Here is a 27,782-nt window from a genome sequence, read left to right on the forward strand (position 1 = left end):
ATAGGAAAAATGGTTTGAATATGTTTGTGGCGTCTTTAGGGACATTGTGACAGCTTAGCTTATAGCGCATATCACATCATAGCTATATGTAAAAAGTAAAATCTCTCCTTATAAAAAAAATTGTTGTGTTTCCTCACCTTTCTTGGGTACATGTTAAAGATTTTGGCAGCATTGGTACTTGTAACAGCCACGAAGCGGCACTCATCAAGCTTGCCGGTTTCCTGAAATGAAATCATGATTTCAAAGTTTATATATGCAGTCAAATTGCAAAGAATGTATTCTAATTGCAAATAATGTATTCAAATTTCAGTGAATGTAGTCAAATGTCAAAGAATGCATTCAAATTTCAATGAATGCAGTCGAATTTCAATGAATGCAGTCAAATTTCAATGAATGCAGTCATATTTGAATGAATGTATTAATGATAATGATGATACATGTCTATATCCAATGTATTGTATTAGTTGGTTTCTGTCTCAACAAAGATGCTTTTGAGCTATTCACAACAAAACAAATAGCGAGTTGTGGAGGGGTGGCACTAAACATTTGAAGGGGGAGGGGATGGGGGGTGGACAAAATTTGATGACATGTCTGTGGACAGGGAAGAACTGGAAATTTTTCATATTTTAAAATCAAGCTTGACAAAAAGGGTCTCATGATACAAATGCTGACGGAAGCTGAGAATCCTCTGAAAGGAAGGCCCCTCCCCCTCCGAAAAAAAGAAAGTGTTGAATGTATTTCAACTGACCACACCTTTCTCCCTTATAACAACCATCATACATGTATATCCCTCGCTGTTATCTTTTGTTGAGAATCTCAAAACACAATGTGATTTTCAAATAATTCAGAGAAATGCTACCACCAGCGAAAATCAATCTTCCAGTGGTCGATTCAAAAGAAATCAAAATTTTCAAAGTGCACATGTCAAAGGTCATATACTACCACTTACCACGCCCTTCTCCCAGATGACAGACATCCTGTCCTCTACACCATTGACTCCATTTGGAATCTTGGTGAAGTCGTCCTTCCCCATGGCCTTCTGCTCAGACTTGAAGGTACAGTGATCGGTTCCCGTCAGCTGCAGGTCGTTGCTATGGAAATAAAGGAGTGTAATCTCGGTATTGAACTTGGAATCGTACATAAGTGAACCATCTACAGTGAAACCTTTCTATAAAGACCTCTCGATGGAGACAAGATAAGTAGTCTTAAAGGGATCCGGTAACTTTGTTTCAGATTCTGGATTTAGCTCATGCTGCAATGATAATTATAAACCTTTAGGTCAGTCAGGAAGCCCATGACTTTTACAAGTCCATCACCTGTCTGATTATCAAGATATTTATGATTGAAATTACAAATTTTGAAAACCATTTGCCAAACACGTTTTTCATAACACTACAGTCTATTGGGGAAAACGAGTATGGTAAAACCGGTCACTCAAATTTTTTTTACTTTTTTGAGGCACTTCTTGATCATTTTAAAGCGCAATTTTTTTAGGGCTTCAATATAACACCATATCACAGACACTGATAACATGTAGGGCCGTGCATCTCAGATTTAACATTGTTAAACGATCCCTTTAATGCAAAAGTCCTTTTAGTACATGTATCAATCAGAAACCATTTTCAAGGGAAACAAAAAATGTGGTCTTTGAAGACAGGTGGTCACTAAAGCAGGTTTGACTGTATTAAGAGTTAGAATGGCAAAACTCTAAAAGAAATTATTACAGTCAAACCTGCTTGAGTGACCACCTGTCTATAAAGACAACAATATCTGTTTTTTCCTTTTAATATGGTTTCTCATCGCAACATGTACTAAAGGAACCTGTACATAAAGACCACCTGTGAAGAAAGAAAACTTTTCTTGTACAAAAGAGAGCTGACTATTTCTCTTCTTATTGCATAACTATGTTGAACTTGTTGACAATTATTTGCCGGTACACTGTAAATTTCGGGCAATTTTATGAATTTGACGTCTTTTAAAACTTGTTCTCACTTGGCAAGTAGGTCCATGAGATAGCCGGGGGTGGTGGGGTCTGGTCGTAGAGGGGGTCCCATAACGTGAGCCGCAGCGTGGAGCCATTCATGATGGAAGTAGTTTGTCCCGTCTGTACCTAGGCCAGCTGCAATAGGCTCACCAAAGATCACCTTACCTATGGGTGAGAATGAAAAGAGAACGTTTGTTCAATAGATAACTAGAATTGATAATAATTACAAATCAGGGGGTGTTTCACAAAGACTAAGATTGACTTTAAGTTAGGCTTAACTACGGCAGGCCATTCATGCCACAGGTTGCTCTCACTATTGGTCTCTCAATTACGATCTCTAGATAATATTTTATCCTTCGCTAATAAATAAACTATCAAAAAAATGTAAATTCTGTAGATTGTGACCACAATTCATATGTCCCTTGAGAAACCAATGCCAGGAATGGTTAGAGGAACTAGTGGTATGAACTGCCTGCCATAGTTAAGTCCAACTTAAAGTCGATCTTAGTCTTTGTGAAACACCCACCTGGATTTATAAGGTGCTTACTACTGTCTCTCAGCACTTTACAGAAATTTAATTATTACCCTGGTCATCGGATTCATTCACGCACACAGTGTGCACCATTTCCACTCCCTGGGGAGTAAACCTACCATATGGTCACCATTAGAGCATATGGCAATTACTAACACAAAGGCTTTTGTCATCCTACCAGGTCCCCGTATCTCTCCTGGCTCTGGAATGGCTAATATAGATTAATGTCTAGGCAAAGGACATTAGTGCTGTGTCAGGGAACCCAAGACCTTTGCGTTTCCAGTCAAGTTCTTTCATACTGTATGAGAAATATTAACACTGTGGGAGCATCTAACAAAATGAATTATTCATACTGCCTATCCTTGATGCTGGTCCCACATTCTATTCATACACGATGAGTTAAGTCCACATACTAGGGAGCAGCTCACAAAATGAATTATTCATAACAACCAATGCTGATACCTAAAATTCATCTTTATGTGTGTGAAAAATCTATACAAAAGGGAGCATCTCACAAAATGAATTATTCATAACTACCAAGCCTTGATGCTGATACCCATAACTCATCATAATACATGGCAAATGATCTATTCAAGAGGGAGCATCTCACAAAATGAATTATTCATAACTACAAAGCCTCGATGCTGATACCCATAATTCATCTCCATGTGTGGGAAATATCTATACAAGTGGGAGCATCTCACAAAATGAATTATTCATAACTACAAAGCCTTGATGCTGATACCTAATATTCATCTTAATGTGTGGGAAACATCTAATCAAGAGGGAGCATCTAACAAAGTGAATTATTCATAAATACCAAGCCTCAATGCTGATACCCATAACTCATCATAATACATGGGAAATGATCTAGACAAGTGGGAGCATCTCACAAAATAAATTATTCACGAGCTTACCCTGTCTCCTTGCTTTAGAGATCTCATCTGCAGCACTTTTGCTCATGACATGCACGACGTAGAGAGGAGAGTTGACTTGATTGGCGATACAGATGGCTCTGTTCACTGCCTCAGCTTCAACCTATGGAATACACAAAGTAAGAGATATATATATATTTTTTTTTTTTAAAGTGTGAGATATAATGTCACATAATTATGGAGATGAGGATTTCAAAATATAATCAAATAACATTCAATTGTGGAGATTTCGATGGATTCTTTGCGACGAAATCCTAGTGTTTCGCACTAAGAAAATTGCGGAACGATAATGATCTGTGCATGCGCGGACGGGTTCAAAATATAATCGAATAATGTTCGATTGCGAAGATTTAGATGGATTCTGTGCGACGAAATCCTAGTGTTTCGCACGAAGAAAAATTGCGGAATGATAATGATCTGTGCATGCGCAGGCGGGTTCCAATATATTCTCGAACGAGAATTATAAAAGTAAAATGTCACATAATTATGAAGATGACAATTTCCCTTTTACTGTCTGAAATGTAATTTGTAATTATTTGTAGTATACAAGAAATGCTCAGTGTCTTTGCTCATAACATGTACCACATACAGAGGAGAGTTGAATTGGTTAGCAATATAAAAAGCTCTGTTAACTGCCTCAGCCTGCATCTGTATAAGACATAAATACTTTTTTTTTTTTTTAATTGATACTATTTCATGATAATAAGTTCACAATAATCGTAAATCATCATCTTCTTCTTCAGGATAATCTGCCTCCTTCACTGCTGAAGATTCTTGCAGATCATTATAACTATTGTTCTTTAATTTCAAGATTATGTTATATGAAATATTCACTTGAAAAGAATTATTTAAAAACACTTTTCTATTATTTGGGGGGTCCCTAGCTATTTAAAACCATATCCCAATTTCACCCCATTTTACATTGTCAGTATCAAAACATGGCCGAACACCACATACTTAAAGAGAAGGTCCAGCTCTGGGAGGGGGAAAAATACTTTGTGAGTGGTTTCATTCTTATTATGCAAGTGTGGAAGAACATCAGATGAAAATATTACCTACAATATCTAAATATGGCATGTAACATCATAACAATCGGGACAGATTTTTATGCCACATGTTTGTGTAGTCCCATATACATCTTTCTGTGTACAGTGCTTGTAACTGTACCAAGACTGGGCCAACTTTCTTATAATTTTGATGCTTCCAGAACCTTGCAGTACACACCAATACTTATATGCTAGATTATCAATGTTTTATGATCAATTTCACAACGTTTCTTTCACAATGCAATTGCATGAACAGAACTCAACTTTATCTTTAAAGGAAAGATTAAGTCATGAAAAATATAAAGTTTTCTTACATCCTCTGGTCTGCTCTGAAGATGACCTTCAGGTCCGTTGATGCCCAATTCCAACAGCTTCTTTGTGTTCTGTAAAGAAAAGAGAAATAAAGATCAAATTCAATATTAATAGATGGTAAAAGACAAAACACGAATATGATATGGGCCCTATGGGATAAGAAGAATCATGTAACAGATTACAATTACATATATGATGATATATATTTACTACATTTGCATGTATCACATATCATATTTTTGATATATGGTAATGGGGTTTGCCATCGATAGGCCATGGCTTTTGCAAATCCCACTATATTTAAATTGGTTTGTGTTCTATGCTTCTTTACCCTCATCTAGATGTTGAACAGGTGTTGATAGTATTACCATAGAAGTAGAAGTTATTATTTTCTCTGTTGATGTTTATGTTATTGGCACTGTGATTGGTCTTGTTATTCAAATGTGAAAATAAAATAAATTGAGTTGAATTGAATATAACATCTGTATTTGGCTCCTTCCACTTTTACCGGCACTCTGTTACTTTTAAAGCCTATCTGTACTAGTTTGGCCAGAGGGATTAGACCTCCCTGTTACCGACATATAGAGGGACCAAGTTAGCTACAAGTAGTGCAGTCCCGCTTTAAGAGCTGCAATGTCATTCATTACCAAAAATATTAGTTTCAGCCGAGCCTTCTAAAATTATTTCAATAGATTTAAACTGCTGCTAATAAATACACTAATTTGGGTTATGAGTTTGCATTTGGTTGTAATTTATCCATAAACCTATATCATTTGCAAAGGGCATAAGATACAGTCAAACCTGCTTTAGTGACCAAATGTATAGAAAGACTACCTGCCTACAAAGACCACATGTCTTGTTTCCCTTGAAAATGGTTTCTCATTGAAACATGTACTACAGGAACCTGTACATATAGACCACCTGCCTATAAAGACCACTTTTCTTGTCGCCCTTGGGTGGTATTTATAGACAGGTTTCACTGTATTAGATGGCCTTGCATGCGACACTGCTTTAGCCAATCAGAACTCACCTCAGCGATGATGTCACCATTCTCTGCATGCACCAATGGGAGAGCACCAAGTTCTTTGAGGGCAGCAAACGCTCTGTACAGCTACAAAACAAAATAAACATTTATTTAAAATACATTGAAATAAATCAATGTTATACAGTAGGCTTACGGTTGCACCATGTGAGAGAGAGAGAGAGGGGAGGAGGATAGGGGGTACTGAAAAGGACCGTCAGTAATCTTTCTTTCTTTAAATGTTAATTGAAAGGTGTTGTGGTTGAGTGGTACGTCACTTGACTGGGGATGCACAGGTCGCGGGTTCAGGCCACTGTACATGATGGTATAGCCATGGATCAATATATGCATCTTTAGTTGCCATGGGTTAACCCCCAAAAGTCACTATTCACATATCCACGAAGTGAAAATTCTGCAACCTGGGAAGTATTCATTTTGGACAAGTGCAACACATTATTTTTATGCTGCGCGTAACCCATTGGTTAAAATTGTATAAATTTGGTATCAAAAGATGCATAATATTCTAGGTAATAAATTCATGAAAGCACACAGCTTAAACAAATCATCCTTGAACGTATAACGATGCCTGTCGAGGGGGTGGGATTAAAGCAGTGTTTGTTCATTTATTCAAACTCCTTTAAAAATACACCTTGGGTTCTTTTTTGCAGTGTTTTTACAGACAGACCTGATCTAAAATTAGAAAGTGAAAGAGGAAAACTTCTGTTCTAAGAGTCTACCATCTGCTAAGCTCATTTTATTTTTTTAATCAGCTGCCATTCACAAACCCCAGCTGCAAACACAGCTGTTTCATATCTTGGAAAAAAATAATGATTAAACCATGCTGTAGACGCCTGATAAGTGACAGCAAATGCACCCCTAAACATGACCTAAGCAGTATCCCCAGCAACAAAAATATCATCAATACTGATTTCCAATACCTATAATTTGTAACCAAGCAAACCCTACATATGCTGACAAAGGTTTCATCTTTGACAGACAAATTCTTTTAAAATGACGCTAACCCACTGTTATCAGTCCTTCATCACGCCAACAGCTATAGTAATTGGGTTTACTTGGGTAGCTCAGGTATTTCAATCACTATAAAACTGAGGTTTTGAAACTACAAACTAAACTAAGTAAATTTTGCCAATCTCTTCAGTTTTTTAAGGCTTGTCTGAGGTTTGTCTGGCGTAGCTTACCTCAAAGTCTTGCAGCATGAAGACGTCTTTGTAGGCCATGAACATCTTGAAAGAGTTGATTCCTGATTAAAAGAAACGAGGAAGAAAACGATGTATTAAAACTATGGAGAAAAAATGTGATCTGTAATTTGCTTTAGGCTTTGTTTTGTAACAAATACGGGGTCAAGGGTTACAACTGTGAGTGGGTTTTAGTTAGTGTTGTAACATCACGGATATCTCCAATTCCGTTTAACCGGCAGTCAAAACCGGACAGATTTCGGTTAAATGATAAAAAAAATGAAGAAGAAAAAAAAAAATATATATATATATATATATATATTTATTTTTTTAATTTGTGTTTTATTTGGAAAATCGAAAGAAACCACATTATTAACAAATAATGTACATAATTAGAAAGTTTTACAGATGACATTTGACCCAAGTATCTTGACCTTTAACCCTTACCTTTCTCTTCAGCAATGACGCTGAGTTCCTTCTGGACACTCTCGCTCCACCAAGTGATACCGACGTGAAGGGAGTAGTCACAGCAGACCTTAGGATCAGCCCAGGCACGCCATTGGTCGTAGGCTTCAACGAGAGATTGACCTCTGGTTGGCAGGCAGTGGTCAACTAGAGATGGGGAGAAAAACAAGTGTATGAATATAACAGACTTGCTCCTCCCTCCTCTTCTGTTCCTGCCTATCTTCCTCTCTTCGTTCTCCATCTTCCCTCCTCCCTCTTCCCTTTCACTACTTCCATTCTCTCCATATCTTCTCCTCCTCTCTATCTCTCTCTTCCTCCTGCTCCTTCTATTTCCTCCCTCATCCCTCCTCCTTATTCCCCATTCTTCTTCCATCATCATTCTCCACCTCTTCCTAACAAATCTTCGTCCTCCTCATCTATCTGCTCCTGTACCTCCTAATAATCATCTTCTCCTCCTTCCTCCCTTCCCCTCCTTTCCTGCCTTGATCCTTCCTTCTCCCCCCATCTCTCCCTCCCTCCCTCTTCATGTGTACAATTATGGGAGTAACTGCTCCCAGGAAAGGAAAGTAGGAAATGGGTTGCCAATTCAACGCTCTCACTACTTACTGATCATGGTAGTTCCACCAGCGAGAGCTGCCTTAGTCCCAGGGTGGTAGTAGTAACCTTCATTACGTACTGCACATATTATACTACTTCATGATCAGGCAGCGTTACGACATGTCTACCTAGTACAGAAACATTTCATTATGTGTTGCCGATTTCACGCTCTCGCTACTTACTGATCATGGTAGTCTCACCAGCGAGAGCTGCCTTAGCCCCATATTAGTAGTAAACTTCATTATGTATAGCACATATTATACTACTTCATGATCGTGGTGCTTCGACCAGCAAAGGCAACATTATGACATGTCTAGCAGGTAGAGATACATTTCATCATGTGTTGCCAATTTCACGCTCTCAATACTTACTGATCATGGTAGTTCCGCCAGCGAGAGCAGCCTTGGTGCCCTGGTAGAAGTCATCGATAGCACAGGTTCCCATGAAGGGTAGCTGCATGTGAGTATGGGTGTCGATACCACCGGGGATGATAAGCTTGCCCTTAGCGTCCAGGACCTTGGCACCTCCTGGTGTGATGAGGTCCTTACCGACTTGCCTGTAGACGCATAGGATTAGAGGGGATCATTCACACTGAAAATTTAATCTTGTTTTGAAGTTATACTAGATGTCATTTAGCATTAGGATTGGTACATGAACATTGGTACAATTCACAAGGAGAATTAAATGAAATTGTGTGATGAGGTCCTTACATACTTGCCTGTAGATGCATAGAATAAGAGGGGTGTGTTCACATATACAATGTAATCTTATTTTGAAGCAGCGCTAAATAAAATTTTGCTTTGTGATAGTGGGAGTGGAAAGGCAGATGGAGAATTAAATGTAGTCGTTCAGGAATTCCTTTGACCAAGACATAGCATGTTATTCACACCTGACTTGGTAAAGGGAAAAAATGCTGGGAGAATATCTTTTTTGGAAAAAGCATTATGAAAATCATCCTATAGTTGTAGTTTGCAAGGTTATACGTCAAGTAATAACTGAAATTAATAATATCTTTTTCTTTTCTATTTCAAATAGAATCTTTTTTTCAAATTTTCTCAAACAACATGGGCAAATATACAAAACGATGGATACATACATTTGACAAAGAAAGATACAATGACACACAAGATTATAGTACTTACATGTACATGAGTTAGACTCCTTCTATCAAGAAATAAAATAAACCTATCTTGTTGCGCATAGATTGTTTGTTCAACTTCAAAATGATATTTCAATTTCTTTTGAAAACATGGAAATGATAAAGATCCCTTCAAACATCTAGTTTGAATATATACAAATTAATGAAATTAAAAGAGGAATAATATCTTACCGAATGATGCCATCTTCCATGTACACATCTGCATAGAAGGATGTGTCACTGTTCACCACCTTGCCTCCCTTGATCAAAAGACGATTCTGAGCAGTCTGAACACAAAAACAAGAACAAGAATAAAGTTAATCTTTAAAATGTGGTCACCTCTAGAGCTTATCTTAAAAACAAAAATAAATTGTATCTTTAGCAACAAGAAAACATTAACCTTAGATACTGTATACAATGTATCTAATAATAAAATTCAATCTTCATGAACAAAGATTTTGTGAATTCCAAAGTTATTGCCATTTCAAGAACTCAAGTCCAAGATCCAGCTTTTACTTTCAAAGCAGCTACATGTAGGTACATGTACACTGTACAAGTATCAGAAAATATGAAGAGACTTTTGATTGGGAACACTGTTTAATATCAAATCAATACTGATAAATATGAACAACGAACAATCATGCCATTACCATTAGAATGCAATAAATAGTGACGAACAAATCTCATAATTATTCTTGAAAGAAAAGACAGTAATTGTGACATTTATTCTATGATTATGATATCCATCTCCCTGTTTCTCTCTTTCTTTCTCTCTCTTTCTCTCATTCTTTGTATCTCTCTCTCTCTCTCTCTCTCTCTCTCTCTCTTTCTATCGATCTATCTATCTCAATTGATCTATCTCTCTGTTTTCTTGCTTTACACTCCATCATTCGCCGTTCCTCTTTATCATCTCTTTTGTCTATCTTTCTCTTCCTCCATCCTTCCCTTCCTCTGTCTTTCCTCTCCCTTTCTCTCTCTCCATCCCAACCACGTCTAATTAACGCTTCTGTCCATGGAACAGAACAATACATGCAGCACAGTGCAGGGAGCATTCCCACTTCCCTCTGAGATCAATCGATGCGATCACTCATCTTCTCACATCCCCTACCCATCTCCCTTCTCTCCCACAACACATCCCTCACATAACTCAAATACATGTAGCCATGCTCTGTGTAGCATGGATGGTATTGATAACATCCAAGGCAAACACACGTCGTTCTATTGACAGATAGAACCATAATTGTCATATCCCGTATCAATGCAATGTTAGAGTTATAAATACTGGAAGATTAATTACAGACGTTAGTATACACATGTAAATAATACTGCTTGTATTGTGAAAGGATGAGGGAGAAGGTGTATCAGAAGAAGAGGGAAATAGAGAGGGGGTGGAGGGAGTGACATATACAGGGGAAGAGAGAGACATTGTGAGAGAGACAGAGATAGACAGAGAGAGACAGAGACAGAGACAGAGACAGAAAGAGAGGGGAAGGAAAGAGGGACTGACAAATACAGAGAGAGAGAGAGAGAGAGAGAGAGAGAAAGATGGGGAGGGAGGGAGAGAAAGGAAAGAAGTATGATATATATAAAACATCAAATGCAAAAGAAAAAAAGAAGAGGTTTTCAAGAAACTTTGCCTATTTGGAGGTGTGTACCTAATGTACTACAGTATCAGGAAGGGAAAAAATGAAGAGCAGATAAACACTTCATGTAGGATGTTAAGTGACTTAAAAATTTGTTAATAACTTTATAACTATGTTCAATGGAGATGTATCAAAAATTTATACAAATCCTGTTTTCCAATGTAAATGCTGTATCTCGCATAGCTTAAATATCAAATAATACAACCCCAACCATACCATCACTGTAGTAATATTCAATTCATCAATTACATTTTTTTTCCCCTACATGTACGTGGCCTGCTGGCTACGTTCCACCATACCTGGGCAAATTGATCAAATTTGCTGACTGAATTTGATTGGAAAATCTATGCGTGCATCTATTAGATGATGCTGGTCCGTATATTGCACGATCAGGTGCATGTATGGGATATGCAGAGAGCCAGACACATATGCATGTACATGTAGTAAGGTGGTATTATGGTATGTAGGGAATGGCATCGAGTTTGTCTTTAAAATGGAATGAAAGAAAGGTGGCAAGTAGGAGTTTTATTTTGAAAAGTTGAACTTAAAGATTTTGAAGACGAAATGAGAACATACGTTACAAAAACATCTCGCATTCTCCTCACAAATGCTACGAGAATACCCCTTTTTTATTTGTTTTTAGTAGTCAAATATGTAGGGTTTTTGTTGACATGTACTTTCTGTGTTACATACAAGTAAAAGCCTTTTCCCTAATTCATCATTAAACTATTGCTTTTTGGAATAAGTGCCATACCATAAAGCATTCATATACTGCTGGGAAAAAAATTAAATGAAAAGAGGTCATAAAAGCCCAGAGAACAAGTTCTTTCTTTCCACTTGACTTCTCGCCTTTACTAGCAAAAATTGGAAAGAAAAAAAAAAAAACCTTCATAAGCATTCAACCATTCATACCGCTAGCAAATTTAAAGGGAAATACAAAGATATTCAACTTAAAAGAGCTATAAGAGCCAAGGGAACAAGTTCTTGTTTCTTTCTTTCCTTCTTGCCTGAACATTGTACAGTATATGCTCACCGATCTATACACATATAGGGCATGCTTGTGCAGCGAGAATAATCACTTTACGTTGGACAAAATGCCAAGGCTTTCAACTGGTGTGTTATTTTCCGGCATTCATAATCAAGACTGACAGAACGCTGTAGGGGGTTTACCGCCAGTCCAGGGTCTCAGAACAACCCTGGTCTTGGGTGACGGATGAATTGTTTCCCATCCGTGTCTCGTAGGCTAGCCAATTTCTGACAGGTGATATTGATAGCCAATGATATTGATAAGTCTTCAAATTGATTTTCATATCATCAAGCGGAGAGATTTTTTTCTACAGAGCTTATTACAGGAACACCAGGTCATCTATGGAGAAAGGTTTCATCATGAATTTATCAGACTTTTATTCTGGAAATTCCAATCTAAATGCAAATTCAAATCTTCCTCGTTTAACATACAGCTACACAGACTATGCCACAACTTCAGAGAGATATTAGCCGTAATCTCAGTGTAGCGCTTCCGTCACGCATGTTTCCATTTATGTACACAGGCGACCTTTGCTATTTACACGATGCGACGCAAGCACTACACATTTACGATCAGGTGGGACTGAGGACCAATATTGATCTAGTTTTCAAAGGAATCTCCTCATGTCATTGATAACATGATTTGATGTATTGACGGAGATCGGGGAAGCTTTGCTGAAACGAGAAGCGGGGTAAATACCATTCAGCCTATCAATAAATCTTCACACGTAATCTGAAATTCATCAAAAATGTGACCTGATGTAATTGGCACTAAAGGGCAAACACGCTACTGATGGCTTTCCAGGGTAGCTGTTACCAGATTAAGCAGTGTTTGGTCATTGTTATCCAAGGCTATGGAAGACATGATATTGACACTTCATTTAAAGATGAAGTTGAGTTCTGGTCATGCGATTGCATTGTGAAAGAAACGGTGTGGAACCGACCAGAAAATGATCATCTAGCATATAAGAATTTGTGCGTATTGCAAGGTTCTGGAATCATCAAAATGATAAGAAATTTGGCCAAGTCTTGGTAAAGTTACAAACACTTGCAAAGAAAGATGTATATGGGACTACACGAACACGTGGCGTAAAAAGCCGCCCCCCCCCCCCGATTTTTACGATGTTACATGCATATTTAGAATATGAAGGCATTTGAAGAGCCATGCTTTTCAGGGAACATGTCTTAACTGATGTTCTTCCACACTTGCATAATAAGAATGAGTAATGCTCAAAAATTATTTTTCACCTCTTCCCAGAACTCAACCTTCTCTTTAATATATTCAAGGTTTATTGGCAGTTGACATGGGCTTCCATAGACTATTTCGGGTGGAAATTTTAAAGGAGTTACAGCATGAACTTCACATTATAGCTGAAAATATACTTATGATTAATTACTTTAATTTTTCTTTTCTTTACCTTTTAATCTTTTATTCTCTCTAAAAATTGTATGTATCTATCTCCCCCCCCCCCCCCACCTCATCTCTCTCATTCTCTCTCTCTCTCTCTCTCTCTGTCACTCTCTTCATGGAGGCTTTTCTCTTTCTATTTTTCATGTAACCCATCTCTCCTTTTGCAATCTAGAAACACTCTCTCTTGTCCTCCCTTTTGCTTTTACATCTCTCTATTTCAGTGATAAATGACTAACACATTTGTGCAAAAATTACAATATACTTTTGTATTCACAGCTCTTAATAGATTTCATCTGTAACAAAGAGATTTTCCCAGTAGGTGATTATAACATATTTCTCCCTCTTTTTTTTTGTCGCTAGGTTGATTTTGAGAGCTCCTTTATTCCGAGTCTTGGATAAATTGTTTGGATAAAGAGAAGAAAAACTGGAAAGCAGGAAGCCCAACGGCAAACTGATCATGCATGCAGGTACAGATCCATCATTGTGGAGGAACGCACCCCTAAACTATCATTATTTGTTGAAGAATTGCTTTTCATATTATAATGATCGCTACATTTATATTGCACACATACATGTATTTATCCTGGGGTGCCCCATGTGCCAACAAAGTAATATTATTACCCTGGCTTTAGCACAGCTGATCATGGACAAAATTACAGATCTATCATTGTGGAGAAACACACCCATAAATTATCATTAAATATTTGTTGAAGAAATGCAACTCATATTCTGTAATGATAATGGTAGCTACATTTGTATTGCACACACACGTTTCAGACCTCATCATCATGCTTTTGTGTCTTGATACAGTGTCATCTATACAGAAATGTGAATAGAAACTTAGAAAGGGGTGTGTACATTGAAATGAAACCCTCTATTCTCACTCTGTATTTCTCTGCATGCATATAACTCCATCATTTTAAGGACCCCACCCCCCCCCTCCTCCCCCTCCCTCCTTCCCCACTGCCCCTCCCTCCCTCCCCACTGCCCTACCCTGAGAAAATTACAATTGGTTGCAGAATAGTAAATGAGCACTTTCCTCCTGAGAAAAAAATCTTTTTCTTTTTCTTCTTCTTTTGGGATAGGAGACTTCAGAACTCATCATGGTACCTCTGTGTCTTGCAGTATAATCCATGAGTCACAGGACAGACAAGGATGAAAGGGCAATTGGATGCAAGGACATTCACCCCCCCCCCCAACTTTCTGTCCACATACTAACGGACAGACTATACAGATACATTATGTAGAAAGGCGTGGACAGATTCTTGGACAGTACAACGATGTACATGTCCATTTCTGTTCATTTCTGTCCATCGTTTTCCACATACATGTACTATCATTGTGTGTCTGACAGAATCAAGGGCGCGGACAGATGGTTGGGCAGCACAACTACATGTATGTACATGTAAATTTCAAGAAAACTATGAATATACATGTATGTATCTAGTTTGGAAATGTTCTTTGACCACGTCATTCATGGACTGTATCATACACAAGCAACTTTAATAAGAAAAGAAAATAAGACATCTGTGCAAGGTCCAACATGATTGAAATGATGACAAACTGTCTAGGCTAGCATCATCAAATTATCATTCTTAAAGCTAGACTGGCAGTAACTCTATGTCAAATGAGATCAGTTAATGACTAATGTTCTCTGGCCAGTTTCTTCAAAGTACCACTGTCTACGGTCGTGAAGACGTGAACATATGATAAAATGGCCCCCGAATCTAAGCAGACAAATTCATAGGCCCTGCATGCGAGGATAATGAGGCCTCATAAGACAATAAATCATAAACCTGTTTACCAAATTCCATCACAGATAATTAAAATCCTCGAGCTCCCACAATAAGCCAAAGAGCCTAGATCGAGAGAATGGCGTCGAAAGCTGGCATCGATAAATCTAATTCCATCTCGAACAGCCCCTTGCCGTATGTCACCTTAAAAACCATCGCTACGACAATTACGGACGAAATAGCCGACAGAAATTAAGTTTAATCAATACAACACGTTAGGCCTTGTTTAACAGCGTGCATTCAATTACAGAATGTCTGCGTGTCTTGTTTGCTTCTAATTTGGAATTTTGTGACATGGATTTTTGTTTTGGTGCCATCCAAAGCCTGTGGACATCGCTCTACACTGTGTATGTGCACAAACTGCACATGTAATGAATGTACATTATTACTAACCAGGCATGTCTATGAAGTGTAGAACACTTATTGTGCAATTTTTTTAAAGATTATTTGTCATAACTTGAAATAAAATCCAATATTCATATGCCTTTATAGGTTGTGTGGATTTATGAAAACTTAAAAAGGAACTTTTGTCCCATTCAAAAGTACTCACCTTGTGAGTATAGTTCAATATCAATTGAATTATGCATGAATGCATGTACATGTCTTGGAAAAGAGGGGGAATTCCCTTCTTACCATGGATTTTACATGTACATGTCTGACATACAACAGCCCGATAATTGTTGTTTTAATGGAGAGCTACAATAAAATCTATTCAAACATAGATAAAAACTGTAGGAAGACATAAGCAAAAAGTCATTTATGAATTAAATATCATTTGAGGCACACAAGAAGAGGAAATATTAGGAAAAAGAGGAAGGTAAAGAAGGTGTCGCTATGTTGATTCAGTCATGTCTGTGAATCCATTAAAGGTCCTGTCAAGGAACACCTTTCCCTCTGCTGGGAACACCTTGCCCTGGACTGCCAACAAGGGACCTACTAATGGACGAAAGAGGCGTGATATATTGCAGCCAAATTGGCATAAGCTGATTTTCATTGTGAATAGGGCGAGTACCCAGTTCATACCGAGATATGCTTCGTATCATGTAATGGAATTAAAAAGACCTATCATAAAGCTTGGAACACCTTCTCTGGACTGCTAACGGATCGACTAAGAAACGATCGAAGAGGCATGATATATTGACATGAGCTGATTCCAGGTGTTAACGGAGGCACCCTGTTCATACCAGGCCCTTAATATTCAAATCTGAACTAGGGAAAGAAAGAGTGGTGAGGAAGTGGGGGGATGCAGGAGGGAGTTTTTGTAAGGCAAAATACCTACAGAATATCAAATTTCAAAAATTTAAATAAACTGCACCTAACACTTAGTTACAAAGTTACATGTATACTGTTGCCTGCGATATTCTTTCTATCACTAATTATATCACCCCGACACAGGCAAGTTTTAGATGTTTCCATTCACTGTATAAGTCATTCGAAATTAGATGCAAATTATGTATTGTTCGTATGTATTGTTTACATGACAAAGGAAACCACACTCTCTTCTAACTTCTACCTAAATTACATTCAAAGTCGATCCGCAAAGTAACTTGCCTCAGCAAGTATTTCTTTCGCAATGACGAATGAATACTTCAGCACTGTAGCATACTATGCCAATTCTTTCTGTCGATGTGTTTTAACAATGTACACAGAATGATTGAACCGTGGGATTTTCTCACTAACTGTCAGTCTGACATCCATCCATCCACTACGTTTTAAATTAGATGCAAATTGACTTGCCTTTATATATATTGACGGCAAACAAAGCAACTATTCTGTCTTGCAGCAACTAACTTGCTATAGCATTTCCTTTTGAGGATGCACAAGATCTACCTCTAGATCTATTCCAGTTTCTCTCGGTTACACAATTTTGAAATGACACCATTACATTATCTTTGAATTGGCACAACAAAGACGCTTCTTCATTAACATTACAGGATGCGTATCGACCTGCCCTAAAAAGCATTTCAGTTAGATCGTCCGATTCCCAATAGCGCCCTCGGGGGTGGGATAGTGTTTCGTCTTTCAAGGAGTGTCTCTTGCATTTAGGTCACATGACCAAACGGAGATGAACCGATTCCGAGGCCCTCTACCACCCCCCCCCCCCCCACCCGCCTTTCCATGTACTGTAGCCATCAGCCACACTGCAAATAAATAATTCAATGCTTTACAGATTAGGGCACTTACTCATATCTTAGTATCTGAGTGGGAGCTAATGGTCGGTTTATTTGAGGTGCTTCTTTGGTAGCAGTTGAGTAAAGATAATAGATAAACAGTAAACACAGCCTGTTTTTTTCTTTGCACCTTTCAATGGACACAAGATTATGTGATCAGAGTTGTTTACCTTTAGAAATTGATAATGATATAGGATAGACTATTCAGTACACACTTTTTTTTAGCAACCTTTATATAAATGTGTCTGTACATGTACACATACAATTTTTAGTGGGAGTTGTGAATGGTCCGTTTATTTGACATGCTTTGGGCGAAATAGTTGTGTAAAGTTATTTGATAGACAGTAAACACAGCCAGCTTTTCTAGGCAAAGTTTCAACTGAACAAGATAATGTGAGCTTTATAAATTGATATATAACATGGATGTATTCAGTACTCACATTGTAGCAACCTGCAAGTACATCATGTAAATGTGTCTACACACATACAATTCTTAGTGGGGGCTGTGAATGGTTGGTTTATTTGACGTGCTTTTGGGGAAACAGTTGTGTAAAGCTATTTGAGAAACAGTAAACACAGCTGGCTTTTCTAGGCTTTCAACTGAACAAGGTACTTAGTAATGTGACTGAGCAAGATTTGGACATAAATGTTAACCTTTAACAATTGATCACATATTTTCAGACATTAGTGTGTTCAGTGTACATGTGCATTGGATGTCCAAATTGGAGGCACTAGTTTTTTTTTAAGGTTTTCAATTCTGAAGATTTGTAATTCCAACAATGAATGAACATTAACGGTATGTGTTTAAATAATGGGTGTCAACTTTGAAAACTTATACAAAGTTCTAGGTCATGAATGTTTGAAAATTATGAAATTTTGGAATCATGAACCTTCCTAAAAGATGACATGTAGCCTGGAAAAATTACAAACAGGTACAAAAATGGTAAAGCCTATATAGGATTAGAGCATGCAGAGCCCTGAATTGAAAGTGTTACTCTCAAATAATTTCCCTTAGACTCTAACTAGGAAGTATACTGTACATTTACATGTGATCCTTTACGATCTTGTTTCTATGATCCTATCACTTTACTCTTACACAAACGGAAACTGAAATGGAATATGTTTGCATTTTGATGACATGGGAGTTCATGTAGGTCAAAGGTCATAAAACAGATGTTCAATTTCTTCAAAAAGGTGACTACAACATTCCAAGGTATGTACGTGGTCTTGCCTTAAATTTGATGAAAGTAATATTGGGGGTGATGGGGGGGGGGGGGGGGAGGGTCCTTTCCAATATCATTTTTTTATCACTTTACCCCTACACAAACAAAAACTGAAGTACAATTTGTTGCATTACACTTGATAAAAATAATATTGGGAACTCACAACCCAGAAGCTTGCCCGAGGACATAAAATAAAGCAGCAATTAATGTGTGAAGACTGGATTCCAAGTATTGTACTTGCAGTTCATTCATTAATATCATTATCAGGTTAATGGAATATTACTTGTCACTAGCCTACATGTACATGTAGGTCCCCAGGAAAGAAATATCCATAAATTTGAATATGTTTACTGTTAGTACATGTAGTAGAAGTAGTAGTAGTAGTGGTTATTTTACCTGACTGCTAAGAAAGTATAAATGCTTGTTAGTAAGCAACCAGAAGACCGACAGCTTAAGGTCCTCTCCGAGGAACCAGTCTACAGTACATGTACGTGTAGGTCCATGGTATTAGGTATCACATCTAACTTTTGAAAGTTTCTAAATTTCACTTCCCCTGCCCATTTCCTTTTTGAGCACATGAAAAGAAGAATTTTGATACCTCATTTGTCAAATTTGAATAAGTACTTTTGAAAATACGGCCACTTACATAAGAGACGAAATGGTCAAATTTTGCGTAATTAGGCTATAACTGACAATTAGCCATTTTCAAGGTAATATAATTTTGTAATTAATTGATGAATCAGCTTCCTTTTTTTTTTTGTGTGTGGAATTTTTCAAATAATTATATGATAATTATTTTGATGCGTGTGACAAATGGCTATTTTTGCGTCGCCGGAACAAGTTTTCATGGGTTTTGAAACATGGCTAGATTTAATAGTGTCTATCAAGAGGGGCTGAATTTCGGCATATCTGGGGTATATATATAGATTAATTATTTCTGTAAGTTTGGACCATCAAATCCATTTAAATTAATTTTAAATGGCAATTGAAAATGGCTCTAAACTCTTCAAGAAGTCCAGGTAGACAAAGGAACATCCATTCACTGCTATTGTGTAAAAATGTGTAGAACAGGTGTTACATGCATATTTACCTGTTCTACACATCTTTACATAATAGCAGTGAAGGGATGTTCCTTTGTCTACCTGAGGAACTGTATATTTTGTCAGCTTTCTTTGTCCGTCATGTCCATAGTGTCAGGGTACAGCTGTATTCATCGGATTTGCGCTCAAGCACCATCTTGCGGTCATTCTTAATATTTACATGATCGTATTCTCCAGTAAATTCTCCTTCTTCTCGTATCAAAATTGAATTAAAAATATGTTTTTCTAATATAAAAAAATTGTTTCAAACTTTTCACTCTGATTTTTCACGATCTTTTTGAAACATACCCCATCATTTTTTATATGAAAATAAAGCTTAAGATGTGCTCTTTCCGACCAGTGGATTTTTAAAACTCAAAGACAAATGGCGTTCAAGCGCATTGAGCTAAAACTAGCGATGCAAATTGGTGACAAACGAAGTGACACGGTACGAATTAGAGGGTAAATCACAAGCAACTGTGTGGTAGGTAATTGATGGATTTTGATTAAAATGACATGACATGAAAGACAGAATCCTGAGCTTTCGAGAGACATATAATTTTATAATATTTATTTTTTCCATGATATGAAAATCTTCCTTGATAAAGAGAGAATTTGCGTGGTTGAGCTCTGCGTGTCCCCACTCAATGCAGCTCTTCTGTGATACCTAATGGTATGACCATGGACCCTACTACGAATGGACATCGGACGAAATAAACCTTTGAACTATGACGCCCGCCGACAAGCCCTCGTAAAATTCGAATTTCGCGCTTGGAAGGAAATCGTGACAGGTGCAGAGCCTCACTCCGCCATCAATCACTGTCACCCACAGTCAGACCGCAGTGTGCGCGAATTCGCTTCCATTTATTCATATCGTATGCACGAATTTGCTCCTCATGAATACGTAATAAGCAAAAACATGGCACAGTTCTCATCTTTCTGCTATGCTCAGGATTCATTTAATGACATTGAATTCGTCATGAATATTGAGCCAGAACTATAAACATTATAATGTACTATTCAATAAATAGTGAGTGAAGTTTCAAAATGTGAAAAAAACACCCAAAAAAAACTTGCAAAAAAAAATATTTGAAGAGTCGGATATACACGTTAAATAACCATTTTTATCGGGGGTGCATCTCGCTGAATTTTGGCTTACCACATAATGTAGATATTTTCCTAACATAATATTATACTTCCTGTCAATGTATGTCTCAATACCAGTCAGGAACAAGCAAAGTAGTAGCTGATGCATAATAGACTCCGGCGGAAAATAAGACATGGCCGATCGACGAGCGTTTCGCAGCGAGATCAACCGGGGGATACCACGTTATATATAGCTCTGCGTCGATTCGCGGTCCAACCAGTCTGCGCGCTATACGTGAACACGCACGGAAAATAGACGGAGATTAAGGATATTCATGAATTACTCTCGTGTGCGTAACCCCCGGTCGTAGAGGCTTTTGTATTGCCCCACATACTTATTATTGTGTACGATACTCATGCGCTACATAATTATAGAAGTAAACGGAAAGTACAAAGTTGGATACGGATACGCACACAAGTACAATATAGAATTCCAGCTCTAGGGACAGAAGAGGGGATTTAGGTGTCTATAAAGGCTATTTTTGGCCAGGCTTTGATATCATTTTAACAAAGAAGACACATTATTCGTTATGAAATGTATGTTTGTGTAAATACAAACTTTCAGGGGGGGGGGGGCAATGTTATTGAATATTAAAAATATGATTGTTCCCATCCCTGCTATTAATTTCATGGTTGTAAAAGTTCTGAAATGTGTTTTTATATTTGTAAACCATGGGCTAATTAGAAGAGCCTTAAACAGGAATTTCTTTTGGTAATTCCCAGACATTCGATGATGGTAATATTTTATTTCATAATTCTTTTGTCAATTGCGTTACTCCAGTTCATGTGTATTCCTGGAAATAAAATATTACAAAATTCTTTCCCTTATTCTCTTTTCTGTTTGATTTTGTTTTAAAGTGACCTGCGGAATATATATATATCTGGAAATTTATTTTCGGGGTTTGTTTGTGTGTAATATGACCCTTGGATAGAAATATAAGTGTGCGGTGGGCTGAAGGGCTCAAATAAAACTTGTAGAATTCTAATTTCAACATCATTATCACAATCACAATCGTCATCGCCATCACAATCATTATCATCATCACCATAGCCATCATCACCACCATTAGCATTGCATCACAATCATCATAATCACCGTCATCATGATCATCACCATGCACCACCGACATCGCCATTAATTGCCATCATCACCATCACGTTAACGACCAGCATTGCCATCATAATCACCCTCATCATCACCACCATCAGCATTGCCATCAAGATAATCATCGACATCATGATCACTGTCATCATTATCATCATCACCATAGCCATCATAATCACCATCATCATCATCATCACCATATCCATCATGATCGCCATCACCACCGACATCATCACCACTGCCATCATCATAATCACCGTCATCATTATCATCACCATATCCATCATGATCGCCATCACCACCGACATCATCACCACTGCCATCATCATAATCACCGTCATCATTATCATCATCACCATAGCCATCATCTCCACCGTCGCCATCACCACCATCACAACCATCATCACCAACATATCAAAATATGTCAATGCTTGATTATTTATATTATGTTTACCCTGTGTAGGTACTATTTCTGGATGAAATACAAATCTGCAAAATATATCTTTTAAAAAGATTGTTTTTCTTTTGTGGGGGGGGGGCTATTATTTAACAGGTCTGTGTAATTCACATTTCTTAATCAAAATTCATGCCAACTAACCCAAAAGAAAACCAGGTCTGGTTTCTTCTGAATAGCCTAGTAAATGGACAAAAAAATGTATTATTTAACACTACTACAAATAATAAATGTGATAGGACTACGAATACAATTTGCATTTTCTAATATTTATATTTTATTTATAAACTGACTTTGACATTTATGTTGAGACCATCACACACATAAAATGTGTCGCTGAGAATAAAAGTATTATTAGAGTTAAGTATTGTTAAATTGTATAAAGGTGACAGTTCAGTCAGTTTTCTATTAATATAATAAATGCTTTGTTTGTGTGAAGCTCCGGAATCCCACCTTGGAACTTTGGAAGTATCAGAGATTTTTGTTTTATTGAAAGGAATAAGTTGAACAAAATCCTTCTCGTCCTTCTCCCAAACTCCCGTTCAAGATTGTTTGTTCCAACGTGAAGCAAAACTGCGGTTGAGTCTTCAAATAAATAACCATTAAAACGAACAAAGGCATGGAGTCCAGCAAATGTTGATCCAGGAATGCAATGGAGACTGATGTGTGATGTCTGTCAATGTCCCGCAAGCTTCGATGGTTGAGTGCGTCTGTCAGAAAAACAACAAATGATAAGAAGAATAAAATGTCTTAGTTCAATGTATGGGGATTTGAAAAGATCTTATCAAAGTAGCTAGCCATTTATGGTAGACAAAACTGGCTTGCTTTCAAATTTATTTTTTTAAATGAAAACAAATTACAGGTGTCAGATTCATGAAGTTTTCCCTTCATTTTTCAAGATGTGCACAAGTTCTAAAATGTAAGTGTTTACCTTTGGCTTTTTGTTTTAATTCTGCTCTGTTCATAATCATAGGTCTACAACTCGCACTTAGAATATGTGAATAAGCAACTTTAGGACATGGTTTTCTGTTTTTATCCCCTTTGATTGCTGCCCGACAGAGTCTGCAGAGCTTTTCAAGCTCACTGACATGATGATGATGATCCTCCATGGATTTAGCCTGCATTTAAAGAAATTAATACTAGTGTCACTGATGGTAACAATAAATAGTAAAATTTCTAGTACACAGTTACACATTTTAACAAGTCACACAATCAAAATGGTACTGGCTAAATCTAATGTATTTTCAATTCAGACCAAATTATTTTAAAAAGAGAAGGTATAAGGCAAAGGGATTTAAAACAATTAAAAGGACATAAAAACTATCCCTTTCATTGTGATGAATGTGGTGTTTGGGATTACTGCAACAAGTTAATACAGAAATTGTGACTCAACTAGCAACTGCAACTTGCTTGCAAGACTGTGCCATGCCAGCAAGGACACTACTACTAGGACAACGTTTATTTTATACCAATGCTTTTTGGGACAGAATTAAAATTAATGATTCTTTTCCATAAGTTGAAGAACATTTCAATCGACTTTTATGAAGAGTGAAGCCTCCCGACATAAATTAAAAAGCTGCTCCGCCTAGGGCTAGGGTTAGGCCTAGATCTATTAATTTTAGTCATGAACTAACACAAAACGCTACGGTTGGGGCCACATATTAAAAATTGCTGTCGCTCAACACCAGCGAAGACACGTCGCGAATGTCGCGCTCCGAAACGGAAACGTGGTATCAAGCGCCCATTTTGTTCATTATATTAATTTGAACGGAAATTTCTAACAAATATTTTGAAGGAGTGGACATCGGTGGACACATTTGAGAATATAATCATCATAACAAGTAACAGTCAATGAATAAAAATTCACATCACTGTATTAAGATCGACAATGCTCAAACTGTTATTTTCGACCTTAAAAGTCGATAAGAATATCAAAAATTTCTTGTAACTTACCGCAGATAATATGATGTATGAAAAATACCCCAAAACTCGCCAAAAATCGAATGTATATCGGATTTTTCTCGGGTTTTTTCGAGGATAAACTGTAGAATGTGATGGAAGACTGAAGAACGTTAGATATGCAGGAAGTGAATATAGCAGTGCATGATGGGATATCATTCGATGCATGCACTTGAGTCTACAGACAAAATCGTCGTCTGCTGCGGAAGCTGACACTGCTCCGTACACAGAGGGCTTCGAGCTTCGGCGGCGGTCGTCATCGGGTCAAAGGGCGTTGCATAAACATTCGGTAATCCGCGAAGGTCGTAAAATGTGTGTAGGGGAAAGTAAAAGCTTTTTGACAGGTGTTATAAATCAAACGATCCTACTTTCTCTCGTGCGATGTCCATTCTAGTAGGGTCCATGGTATGACTATGGATGGGCCACTGACTGATTAAACCACCTGTGGCCTTAGTTCAGGTCACACAGGCACACCAACCAACCACACAGGGACCTTGACCTCATAATAAGGTCAATGATAGTCTACCAAGGATAGGCTATTAGGGTCATTCCCAGGTACTAGATATAGCCTCCACTTACAGACCCTAATACCTTTAATTTCTTGTTGACCCGGTTACAAACCTTTAATAAATTATTCTTTGGGACTTGGTTTGTGAGAAAAATAGTGAAACGATGGAATAATAGAGGGCCACTTTGCACAGATTGTCCATAACATCAGGGAAAGTCAAGTCTCGCATTCAGGACAAACATTATAATAAAGAAGAACAATAGTACAGACTGAAAATAGACTAATAATGCTACTCATCCCCCAAACTAGTTTTGAATGAACTATTTTCTAGTGATCTTCTATGGGTAATTACAAGAGCAACGTGGCAGATATCAAAGTACCCACAAACCGTAAAATAAGGTCAAAGTTTTTGTTAACAACAAAGACAGAATTATAGTGGAATAACAACTTGCATTGGGTACATGTACATTGCTCCTTCTCTAGAAGGACCTCAGTATTGGAAATAAAAAAATTCTAGATGAACTGCTCTGAGTGCAGAGTAAAGCAATATTCACTTTATTTTTGAAATGTCTCATATAAGATTTTGGTAAATTAAGAATCAACTGTTAATTTCATTGACAGAATACAACAAAGGCATGATTATCTTGGAGTTGCCAACTTAAGGAGGATAAGTGCTCCTTTCCCTTCCGGATCACGGCAAGAAAATTAAACATTCTGGAAACACCGCTCGGAGAGCTCCCTCGACAGCTCGCCATGTATTAGTCATCACAATTTATGGTGCTAGAGAAACACACACTGCATACATGCATCAGCTAGGGGCCATGTTTGTATTATGAGCGAAAGGAGTTTCCATGATATAGCAAGATTCCTCCATGTACATTTACATATACAGATATATAGGTTTGGAAAGGAGAGAGAGAAGGGGGGGGGGGGGGGGTTGTACCATAAATTTGATAAACATTTGGGGGAGGGGTGAAAACAAAGATAGGGAGAGAAAGGGGCCTTGTCCTTGTCCACAGATGGGAAAAATCAGACTCAATGCATCAACTTGACGCTATGTTTGTATGATGAGCGAGTGGAGTTTCAATGATAGCAAGATGCATCCAGATATGTACAGACATCAAGGATGGGGTGGGGGGGGGGGGGGTGTACCACAAATTTGATAGACATTGTGGGGGGGGGGGGGGTAAGGCAAAGAAAGAGAGAGAGAGAAAGATACATGTATCATACATGTAGAGAGAGAGAGAGGGGGGAGGAACGAGGCGAGGAACGAGGCGAGAAGAGAGAGAAAGCGAGAGAGAGAGAGAAACATAGAGAGGATGAGAGAGAGACAGATAGAGAAAGAGAGAGAGGGATGAGGAGAGAAAAGAGAGAGTGACAGAGGAAGAGAGAGACAGAGACAGAGACAGGAAGAGAGAAACATAGAGAGAGGATGAGAGAGAGACAATGAGAGGAGATTGAAGGACAGCAAGAGACAGTAGTATAAACATATGAGGCGTCAGGGATGGTCATGCCTCGTGCGACATCTGGCCAATATTTCCTCCATGACATCATACACTATCTGGGTTAAAGATACCACTACACGTACATCATTATAGATGTAGAGTTAACGACTAAAATATTCATACCCCTTGTAAATTTGATGTGTTTTGGGGGGTAACCCAGGAATGAAAGGTGGACTGGTTAAATAAGGGCCATTGTTGAATACATTTAGATGTAAGATTTTATAATATATCATATTCTCAAGAAATATAAATCTGAACAAATCAGTTTCTCACAAACTTAATCAGTTACAAATCTTGGTAAGAATATGAATAATTTAGTTAACTGTACAGTGTACTTGTAGAGCCTACATATATTGTACATGTATGCATTGAGGCTAAAGTAGCAATGCACTGGGAATGTTTTGAATGCGCAAATCACTTCTAACCACATCTGCAATGCATGTTTTGATTGGAATGAAGCTCAGAAAATTGCCCTTTCGAGCGAAAATGTCAAGCGGTGTTACTTGCGTTACAAGCTACCTTCCTTGTCAAAACATGTGTCAAGAATAAGGTGACATGTTCAGTCAAAACATGAAAGTTGTGAAGGTAGCCGGAAGAGATTAGAGGGTGAGATGGTAGGGTGTCTTCAAGCTCAGAGGCTTCTTTTTTATTTTTATGTGGTCTGATTTTCTAAATTTGCGATCTTCTCAGAGCAAAAAACAGCCTGTTCCCCTTTCAAAACCTATTTCCACAATTAAAATCCTCACTCTTTCATTTTCATTTTCCTGGATTCTACAATACAAGTTATTACCCCCCTCAAAAAAGAAGGGGAAAAAAGAACATTTACTTAAGTAATTTTCATTTTCAAAGAATAATCTTGAAAAAAGCTACATAAAGCTTATTTTTGTTGTACATTTCCACTTTCATAAGTAAAGGCTTGCATTGTAAACGTATTCATCAAGTCTCTTTTGATCACTAAAACATTTATGCAAATGATTGTAGTACATGTACACGTACATGTACATGTACAGTGTGTATGGAGTTAATTAAATTCACAACTCAAAAGTCACATTTGGAGTCAGCATAAAAAGAAACATACATCCTACACCATATGTACATTTCACACCATCCCGCCTCTCTGTCAGAAATTCAATGCATATTATTAATGTTTTACCAGGCATGTCTTCATTTCAGGGGACTTTTTGCACATGCATCGCGGACTGGAATAGATTTGTATACATCGTACTCCGGAGCTATACAATGGCCCGACGTGAGAAATGGTGAGTCCATCTACTTCCTTCACGCATGCTTTAACAGGTTCCAGGGTGAATATCATAGGTCTGTGTCATAATATGAATCTAATTGTGTTAGGGTTCCATTATTAGAGGCATATAAAGCGAGTCCTATTTTTAACAATCAGCCATGACAGCAGGAGTAGTACTCTGAAAGTACATACACCTGGATTATATTGAAGAGGGCTTTACGTTCTTTCGATTTCCGTTTTCTTTGCTTGTTGTTCTTTCTTTCACATTTCCATCCATTCTTTTCTTTCCT

The 27,782-nt window shown here is 37.7% G+C and overlaps 1 protein-coding gene and 1 long non-coding RNA gene across 2 annotated transcripts in view; both read right to left on the reverse strand.

Annotated features, from left to right (window-relative positions):
* Positions 1–27,782, reverse strand: part of LOC115918887 (dihydropyrimidinase-like) — a 47,211-nt gene that overhangs the window by 11,775 nt on the left and 7,654 nt on the right. Inside the window, exons 2-11 of the mRNA XM_030993426.1 lie at positions 9,419–9,513; positions 8,460–8,644; positions 7,474–7,638; positions 7,030–7,091; positions 5,840–5,920; positions 4,812–4,880; positions 3,434–3,554; positions 1,993–2,149; positions 950–1,091; positions 138–221 (exon numbers count right to left, since the gene is read on the reverse strand). Of these exons, the coding sequence (XP_030849286.1) occupies positions 138–221; positions 950–1,091; positions 1,993–2,149; positions 3,434–3,554; positions 4,812–4,880; positions 5,840–5,920; positions 7,030–7,091; positions 7,474–7,638; positions 8,460–8,644; positions 9,419–9,513 (1,161 nt within the window). The remainder of the gene's footprint in view (positions 1–137; positions 222–949; positions 1,092–1,992; positions 2,150–3,433; positions 3,555–4,811; positions 4,881–5,839; positions 5,921–7,029; positions 7,092–7,473; positions 7,639–8,459; positions 8,645–9,418; positions 9,514–27,782) is intronic.
* On the reverse strand, positions 22,531–24,641 carry LOC115927472. The gene is made up of 2 exons (XR_004065662.1): positions 24,231–24,641; positions 22,531–23,395 (listed from the first exon to the last, which is right to left on the reverse strand). It is a non-coding gene; the product is annotated as an uncharacterized LOC115927472 (long non-coding RNA).

The sequence above is a fragment of the Strongylocentrotus purpuratus genome, unplaced genomic scaffold (genome assembly GCF_000002235.5).
Source record: "Strongylocentrotus purpuratus isolate Spur 01 unplaced genomic scaffold, Spur_5.0 spur5_scaffold_20, whole genome shotgun sequence".
Lineage (NCBI taxonomy): Eukaryota > Metazoa > Echinodermata > Echinoidea > Camarodonta > Strongylocentrotidae > Strongylocentrotus > Strongylocentrotus purpuratus.